At 52.2% G+C, this 9395-nt stretch overlaps 1 protein-coding gene across 1 annotated transcript; it reads right to left on the bottom strand.

The window, feature by feature from the left end:
• Window positions 1–2100: 2100 nt before the first annotated feature.
• On the bottom strand, window positions 2101–8939 carry TEX261 (testis expressed 261). The gene is made up of 6 exons (XM_084855246.1): window positions 8815–8939; window positions 7142–7221; window positions 6396–6549; window positions 5006–5073; window positions 4116–4218; window positions 2101–3483 (listed from the first exon to the last, which is right to left on the bottom strand). Exons 1-6 carry the CDS (start codon window positions 8882–8884, stop codon window positions 3368–3370), a joined length of 591 nt encoding a protein of 196 aa, XP_084711372.1. The 5' UTR covers window positions 8885–8939; the 3' UTR covers window positions 2101–3367.
• Between the last annotated feature and the right edge of the window lie 456 nt (window positions 8940–9395).

Here is a 9395-nt window from a genome sequence, read left to right as displayed (position 1 = left end):
TAAGGGGCACAATCTACTGCAGTTACCCTGCTAAGCTGTACATTGCCCAAGCTTTGGAAGCACCTAAGGATTCTTCCTTATCACTGTCCTTATTTTCATATGTCTTCGGAGGAACTTTCTACATGCAAAGTACAAAGCCGGGCAAGGGAGGAGCCACGTAGGTGCATATGCAACAGCTTGCTTTTCTCATACACCTTTGTTTCTGCACCAAGTAAATCTTGCCAGTTTCATGTTTGAAAGATTCAGGTCCCCACTACCAGGGAAAGAGGAGTGAGCCATCATTACAGCTGGGCCTACAGCCTGCCTAAAGACCTCCCACCCATGCTGCATGGCAGAGTTGGGTCACTAGGCAGCAGTGAATGCCAAGCCTGGAAGTACAGACCTCGCATACGATGCAGCAAGATCTCTTTGAAATCGCCTGAAATTCTGTCTATCAGCAAATGGTAACTCCTGACTAGTGTTTAGGTCACGGTAGGGGACATTTTGGCCTGAGGACCTTGTTTGCATACCAGCAGCGATTCCATACAGCAGGCAGGGAGCCTTTTCCAGCCGGAGGGCCACGTTCTCATAGGACACATGCCAGTGGTGGGCAGGGTTACCCGGTGCCACCCCCATAGCCACTCACACCCCCAGCCAGCCAACAGTCTTCTCCCATTTGCCCCTCCCTCTATCATGATAAGAGCCCTGAAGCTGGATCAAGCCAAGGGCCTCTCTGCTCTTACTCCAACATCCTGTTTCCTAGTGTGGCCAGCCAGATGCCTCTGGGAAACCCACATGCAGGACAGGCAGACAATAGTGCCCGCCCAATTATGTTCCCCAGCACATGGTGTTCAGAGGCACACCGTTCCCTTTTTCTCCCATTGCTTTCTTTCACTCTTCTCCCTTTCCTCCCTGCTCCCCCGCTGCACAGGCCTCCACTGGCATGAGGCAGCCAGGCTTGTCAATTTGGTAGTAACGGCAGAGATTTCTGCCAAGGCCAACCCTAAGAACAGATCGTGTTCCCAAAGCACCCTAGCAAGTGTCTCAGTTGACTTTGCTTTCACATGTTGCATTTTGGAACATGCCTCCTGAGGCAGACCAGAGGCTCCATCTAGCCGACTGAAAGCAGCTCTTGAAGCTCTTTTCCGGTCCAGCAGTCTGGACTCGAGAGCTGCTGGGGACCTAATCTGAGATCTGCATGCGGAGAACCCACCCCATGAGAGAACGGAACCACCCCGTCACATATTCCTAGGGGGTTATGCATCTTGGAATGGGGGGGGGGGGGTCATTTTGCCTCATCTGCCTTTCGTGCAAAGTGAAGTATTCTGATGAGGGGAAGGTTACACAGAAACATCCCTGAATCATAAAGCTGGAATGGAGCTTGAAGGTCCTCTAAACTAGTGGTCCCCAACCTTTTTTGCACCAGGGACCGGTCTCGTGGAAGATAATTTTTCCATCCACTGGGGGGGGGGGTCCCCCCACAGGTGGACTTCCAGCCGCCGGGCCTCAAATGGCGTCCGCTATGCGGATGCCATTTGCGTCCCTGTTCTTTGCAGTAATAGGCTACATAAAGATTTACATAGCCCATTACTTGCAGATCAGGGATGCAAATGGCGTCCGCATAGCGGACGCCATTTGCGTCCCAGCGGCCAGAAGCCAGAGCCAGCCAGCAGCTCTGCGGACCCGCTGCGGAGCCAGCCGGGGCCAGCAAGGATTCCGGGGGGGGAGAGACGGATCGCCTCCCCCGCCCCGCAAACCCAAGGTAAGGGGGTTTCGCACACCCCTACTGCGGCCCGGTTCCTAGCAGGCCATGGACCGGTACCGTTCCAGGAGTTGGGGACCCCTGCTCTATACCTCCAAGGGGGAGGGCAAACACACCTTCCCCTCCTTGCAGCGAAGTCCTGTCATTTCCAGATTGGCCCAGAATCCATCCAAAAGCAAGTGCTGGACCACTCCGGAAATGCTTCTGCCCTCTCACTCCAGCCCCACTTGAAGCTGTGGTTCATGCCTATTCCCAGTGGGCACCCCGCCTCTTGCCTTGTCTTGCTTCTGATGTGCCTTCTGCACCATCTGACTGAAGCCTGCTAAAATGTTTAGAACTCAGAGCCCTGGCTTCAATAAGAGACGACTGTATGAGAAGAGCTGCTCACTTTCCTTGCTTTTGAGGCAGCTTTCACCCAACACCTTTATTAACGCAGATCGTGTGCTGCAATGCAATAGAAACCAAACTTCCATTCATTTTTGATGAAGAACAAAATGATATTCTCTGCATCCCCAGCATGGAGTGTAGGAACTGTCTTTCGGCCGCTTAAGTGGCTCTGACTCTTCCAGTCATCTCGTGGAACCCTTCAAAAGCCATTCCAGAACATCAAGATGGGGGCTGCCCAGTCTGAGTAACCAGGGGGACCAGATGCTACAAAAAGCCCTTTGCATTTCAGGCATTGTCAGCAGGTTCTGGTCATTTCTTTGCAAACAAGTTGCTCTTTCCCCAAGATTCTCAGGTATTTGTGCAGCTTGATTTTCACTCATCACGGCAGCTTCCAAATTAAAGCTTTGCAAGAGAGGGATATGCCTGCAATCTTCATTTTTGAACAGGTCTTTTTATTTATACACTCAAATGCTGAAGGAACGGTGGAGATCCAGGAAATCTGTGCAAATAATCATCTCTAGATCACCCAATTTTGTCTACAGCGGCCTGAGGAATCCTCAAAAGGAAAAGACGCCCAGTAAAAATGGGGGTAGAAGCAATTCCTGGTCCCCGAGGCCAGGATCCATTTACACAAGTGCTGATCACAGATTTGTCTCCAGAAATATCATCCAAGATAGATGCAGGAGTCATATCATACCTTCTGCTCATCTCTCCACATCAGGTATGTATTTTACAAGTGCCTATGGAAGTCCACTCTCCCTTGCTTCTCCATAGATTTCTACAGACACAATGGAAAAATTCTAGTGGCAGGAGGGTCTGTGTGCCTTGATCTTAAGTCTGTGTAAACCCCCATTCAGCCTGGAAAACTTCATACCAAGGAAGACACATCCATGAATGAAGCACCTTTTGTGGAAATTTTTTGGCTTTCAACAGGAACAATGAACAACAGGTCAGCACAGGCCTCCATCCAGAATGTAGCACAGACAGGATCCAAAGTTCTAGAAGGCGATCACCTTCCTTGACCACACCCACCTCACAAGCAAACTAGCAAAGACAGAGTGGTCCAAAGGACACCTTCCCAGATGTGGGCTATCCATGCCTGGGGTTGCTTGCCCAGCATGTCCCAAATATGTCCTTTGGACAGACATAAGGGAGAGGTGAACGCTGAGGCACAGGAACCTCACACTCCGTTTGGATTACAATGTCCACGTGAGAGCAGAAGACATGGAGGGACAGGGATCAATACATCTTCTGGCGGCTTGGCAAGATGGCTTCCTTAATGAATGAGAAGATGACAAGGATGCCAGAGCGCTTCCCCCGCTTCCCTTTGGTGAAATAATTCGATACCACATCGTCTGAGGAGGCAAAGAGAAGAAGACAAAGCTAAACGCAGGATGCAGTCAGGTAAACCTGGATACTGCCTTCCCCATCCCCTATTTCACCCGCCCTCTGGCTAAGTATGCAGCGCGAGTCAGCCCTCCCTTGGCTGATAGTTCCACTGTGGCCTACAAGTGCTGCACTGTAGGGCTTGTAATTCTGACAAGCCACTGCTTGCTCCATAACCAAGACTAGGGATTTGCCCCTTTATCTATGAAAACAGATCAGTTTGCTGGGGTGAATGCAAGATAGGGCCCTTGGCATGCCAGGCATCCACATATCCAGAAAGTCGTTTCTGGTCTTTAAGGCTAAAGAACTTGTGGGTGATGCCTTATGAAATGTAAAGCAACTGGGAGGATGGAAATGAGCCTAGCACAGTGCCTCTGCCTCCGTCACGGCTAGCTGCAATTCCCTGGCCCCGCACATTACCACTCCCAATCTACACAGCTGCTTCCCTTCTTCCTTCCAGTCCCTTTGAGAAAATTCTCCTCTAGATCCACAGCTATGCAAAAATAGGCAAAGCCACTTCACACGCATCATTGTTCCAGCTGCACAATATGGTGAGAGTGCCCCCTGCCCTGGATATAAAGAATCTGCCAGGAGAACTCACCTCCAGGCTGCACTGTGGATGGCAGCACATTTTCCCCAGCTGACAAGGAAACAAAGAATGCAAAGGGGATTAGCCACAGGCAGAAGGTGAAGTAGGCAAGAACCTGGGGATGAAACATGAAGAAAATGTCAATAAAGCCACCACAGCCAAGCCTGCCCACCCAGAAACACAAGGCATCCTGCAGCCACTGCCCCAGAAAGCCACATCAGAGCTGAAGGTGTTTTTGACAATGTCTTTTCCCCCCAGGATCAGCAACATTTGCAAACTGCCATGGAAGAACAGCAAGCGGCATAGAGGGCTTATTGCGTTGGCATCCTGCCCTTCTCCAAAGACACTCGAGACTCCAGGTGCTTAGGCCCAATCCTGCTTAGCTCCACAGGTGAACCATGGCAGGTGCCCCGCCACATGCTCTAGGCGGGTGACTGACACACTCCCTCAAAACGGCGGCCTATGTAGTGAGCAGCCCCTCACTCAAACACAACCCCAAGCCCACTTATGTGGAGCTAGGATCCACTGCTATTTAACTGCATGCGCTGGGCATGACCCAGAGATTTCGAGAGCTCTGACTAGGGCTGCCCCTTCATGCAATGAGAAACGAGGCTATTCCTGTAGTTCTTCTATTCCTGTAGAAGAACTACAGAAGGGAATGGAACAGACCAGCTGTTTGCTTAACTGTGGGCACCCTTCAGATTGTAGCAACAGTGCTTAAAACCAACCTCAAAAAGAACAGGTTCCATTGTTTTGGAGTCAAGAGCTATCCTAAAAACACTTTGCTATAAGGATCCCACACCTTTTGGCATTTTTTGACCAGCTCTTTCAAAAATTTGAGAACTTTATCATGGCACCTCAACCCTGCTTTCCCCGCCTCCTTATCCAATGACATCTCTTACCTCTGAGAATGGATAATACTCTTCTGCAAAATACTGGAAAGCTAAGTAGTGATTCAGCACAACCAGCACTGCCAAAGGAAAGAGCAAATTGCCAGATGAGAAACAACCCCTCCAACACCATCCCCAGTCACCCCAGACCTCTGCAGGCAGCTGTGCAAGAAGTAATGGAAAGCAACAGAGGATTAGACCTGGTTTATGGCCAAATTATGGAATCTGGAACTTGAGTTTGATTTCAGAGAATCTCAGGTTTCTTTTAAACAAAAATGCATGTTTCTAGCCCTCCTTGTGGTAATATATTTGACCTGCTGCCAGCATCATCATAGAACTGCAATCCTGTTCCCCTTCTACTGGTTCCCCATTAACATTCCCCATTAAAAACCTCTGAGTACTAGGTTCAAAATGAAGCAATTAAGTTGAGCAACTTTGCAAAAACAAATACATACTAGTTTTGTTGATGCAGCATGAGCTCTATGGCACCTTCAATGTACATGGGGTTTTACAGAACAAGTAAGAAGGCAGATCCTTGCCCCAAGTAGTAGAAACAAAGGTAACAGGGAAAAAATATTCACAAATGCATGTACGCATTGAGCCTTAGGTTCAGTGACAGATTAAGTATTTAGACTGAATGTTTTGATTTCCTCAGTACATTACAGTAGTCCAGGCTGAGAACTCAGAAAAAGCCTTCCCAAAGTAAGTTTTGCATTATGTGCGGGCAACAGCTTTATTCTCTAGCTGCCCAAACCTCTGTAACAGGTACAGATTGAGAAAGTGCCCAGTTGTTCTGCTACATCTTAACATCTACTCTGGCTTTCGACATCCTCCAAGACACCAACTGAGCGGCTGGTTTCAGCCTATGATTAGCTGCATCACCGTTCTCCATCTCCACTAACAGCAGCAATTTTAGTATCAGACTCCAACCAGAAGGAGTCTGATGCTAAGGCTTCCCTCTCACAGCTCTCCCTTCCTCTAGACAACCAAAGGGAGTAATTGTGACCTGCTTCCTCCGGTGACTTGGAGAGCAAAACACAGTGGCAGCTCTACAGTGCAGCCTTCCTCAACCGGGTGCCATCTGGACTACAGTTCCCATAATCCTCCAGCCAGTACGAAGACAGTTCCTTGCCTCAAGTAGCTTGCAATCTATGCTGACTGGGGGATTATGGGAGTTGTAGTCCAATACATCCAGAGGGCACCAGGTTGGGAAAGGCTGGTACAGCACTTTGCTCATCAGCCACGAGGACAAGAAAGCTATCCACGAGGACAAGAGAATCATAAAGCCCGCTGAGATTCTCAAGACTCAAAGGTCTGGTACAGCCACAGCAATGCAGACTTTTAACACTGGGAGAATGCAAAGAACACTCCATCTGGCTCCCAGCAACTCAAATGCACTCACCGCAGGACAGTATGAAGTTTGGAGAGGTGAGCATGATGAAGGGGAAGGTCTGTAGTAATCCAAAATAGACCAGGTTGGTAAAGAGGCCCACACCAACCATGAGGCCTGGGAAGTGTTCAAAAAGGTACAGACCAACCAGCACAGCTGTGGAGAACTAAACGAGAGCACAGATCACAGTCAGTTCAACTGGCTTCACCAACCAAAGGCCAAGCAGGCTGCAGATGAAAGGACGGCTGATCACATCTCCCCCAGCCTGCTCGATCCCTCTGGGGTCTCTACTAGCTTGCAGTTTTCCCATCAAATTAGATACATATTCAAATGTATTCCCTAAGGTTCTGGTGTACTTCTACAAGTTTATACAATCTGAGATTACAAGGTTAAAGTAAAAGGAACAAAGGAAATTCCCCCCTAAAACAAGCTGCCCCCAGAGCAGCTGACAGGAATGCTCCCCTGGTTGAAGGGAACGTAGATCACAGAGATAGCTTGCATCCTCCTCATGCCCATAAAACCACAGAGCAGAGTTGTAGCAGCATTCTTGCTTCCTTGAGCTTGGAAGCATGACTGTTTTAGACAACTCCCAAATGTTTGGCCCTCTTGCCCTCAACTTCAAACATGTGGCCTGGGGAATACTGGTGCAGGTTAAGCCCCCCTTGTCCTACCCATCTCACACTACACAAGCAGGGCTTACTTGCACACATGATCTGGACTTCATCAATGAAGGACAGGGAAGGCAGCCAGAGACTTACCCAAATCATGTACTTGATGATCCTGCTAGTGACTACTGTGTACTCTTCTATCATCTCCGCCAAGTAGTACAAGCCAGCCGCTGGAATGAAGAAAAGGAGCTTGTTGGACACAAAATGCAACCATGGAGAGAGAAAAAAGAGCAATTCCTTCATTTCTGGCCATATAACGTCTTGCTTATGGACTCCAAAGCAGCAATATAATTGTAATCAACTCCAGGCCTTGTGGCTTTGGTGTCTCCAGAGGTGGGTTCACATCACATGCTAAGACTAAATATTCAGCTTGCTAACTGTAGTTATCTCAAGTTTCAAACACTGTGCCCCTGAGCTTTTCCAGGTACTCATTTTATGGCTACATTTTATAGGTATGACAAATGTGCATTTTTTGCTCTCTGCAGCAGATATCCCTCACTGTAGCACTCAAGCAACATGATTTTGTTGCCATTTGTTGTTCCAATTGCTGCACAAGTAGCACAACCCACATTTTGTTTTGCAAGTCTTTCTTACATTGCTTAAACTCTTTCAATATTCAGTGACTGCAACATCCCCGTAGTACGGGACCACACCACTGGAGAAGACAGAGATGCTTTTCTCCCACTCTCATAATATTAGAACCCGGGATCATCCAATGAAGCTGAATGGTAAGAGATTCAGAACAGATAAAGGGAAGCACTTCTGCACACAGCACACCATGATGGCCAACAACTTGAACCACTTTAAAAGGGGACTAAACCCATTCATGGAGAATAAGGCTATCAGTAGCTACTAATGACGGCTGTATGCTACCTCCAGTATCAGAGGCAGTCTACCTTTCAATACCAGTTGCTGGGGTATTGAGCGGGAAGGTACTACTGCACCCTGCTTGTGGGCTTTCCATGGGGGCATCTGGTTGGATGCTTTGCAAACAGAAAGATGGACTAGATAGGCCTTTGGTCTCAGTCAGCATAGCTCTTACAGAGTGCTTTCTCAGTGCTTATTTTTGGTTTAAATATATCTGAAAGCAGCAGGATGGAATGATGTAGATCAGCTTTTGGGAAGCTGGTGCCCCCCAAATGTGCTGGACTGCCACTGGCCATACCAGCTGGAGATGATGGGACTTGCACGCCATGGCCATGATGACTGGGGATGGAAATCGCACTCCAAAACAGCTGGGAAGCACCAGGTTGGGGGAGGCCGATCGGGGGGAGGGGGGAAAGAACGAGAGAGAAGACCAACGGCAACCAGTGATTTAAGGCAAGATCCCCGCTTGGTAAATTGATGCACTCTCCGCGCACTGGCTGGTTTCTTCCCGAAAGGCCATGCGCAAGGCACAAAGCCAACCGCCCGCCCCTACCGCTTCCCCGAGCAGCTGGCCGCCAGATATGCTGCCTCTGAACGTGGGGGCTCCGCTGAAGCAGCCTCCCGCTCCCCGGGGCTCTCAGACGGGCCGCGCTGCAGCTCCCATCATCCCCAGCCGCCCTGCCGATGGCTCAGCGCCCGTCGGCCCTCTGGCTCCCCTCCGTCCGCCGCAGCGCGCCCTGCCCGCGCGGCGGCAGCGACCCGGCCCCGGCAGAGCCGCCGCAGCAGGAGGGCGGCGGGGAGCCCCGCGCGAAGGGGAGGCCGCAGGGCGCGCCGGGGCGGGGGCGGGGGCGGGGGCGCGCGGCTGCTCGGCCACGGGCGCCCGCAGCGCGGCTCACCGATGCCGAGGGTGACGAAGGCGGCCTGGACGAGCAGCGCGAGCCAGCTCAGCGCGCAGATGAACCACATCGTCGCCGTCGTCGTGGCCGCGGCCGGCGCCCCCCCGGCGCCTCAGCGCGGCCCCGCCCACGCTTCCGGCCAGCGGGACGGGCGGGCCCGCCGCGGAGGCGGGGCGGGGGGGCGCGGCCGCCGCCCCGCAGCGCCTCTAGCGGCGCGGAGGGCGCCTGCAGCCGGTCCCGCGCGGGCGCCGCCAGCGGCAGCCGTGCCCGGAGCAGGCCGCTGCGCTGCGCTGCGCTGCGCGGCCGGCCGAGGGCCCTGGCGCCGTGGCGGCGCTCGCCCGGGCGGTCGAGAGAAGCGGCGCAGCTGCCCGCCGACCAGCCGTGGGCGGGCACCCGCGTCTGGTCGCCCGCGGCAGGCCGAGCGGCGTGGCTCTGCGGCGCGCCTCCCCGACCGGGGGCGGAGGGCGGCTGCTCAGACTACGGCCGGCCCGGCCCGGCCCGCCCCGTGCCCCGCCCGCGCGCGCGCGCTCCGCCGCCTCCGCGGGGCTGGCCCGGGCGCGGCGCTCCTGCTCCCCGGGCGC

This window comes from Heloderma suspectum, chromosome 5, assembly GCF_057233095.1.
Source record: "Heloderma suspectum isolate Gila_16-S chromosome 5, 16-S_ref, whole genome shotgun sequence".
Taxonomy (NCBI): Eukaryota; Metazoa; Chordata; class Lepidosauria; order Squamata; family Helodermatidae; genus Heloderma; species Heloderma suspectum.
The sequence above is the reverse complement of the archived record's forward strand: the minus strand, read 5'-3'. Positions and strand labels throughout refer to the sequence as shown.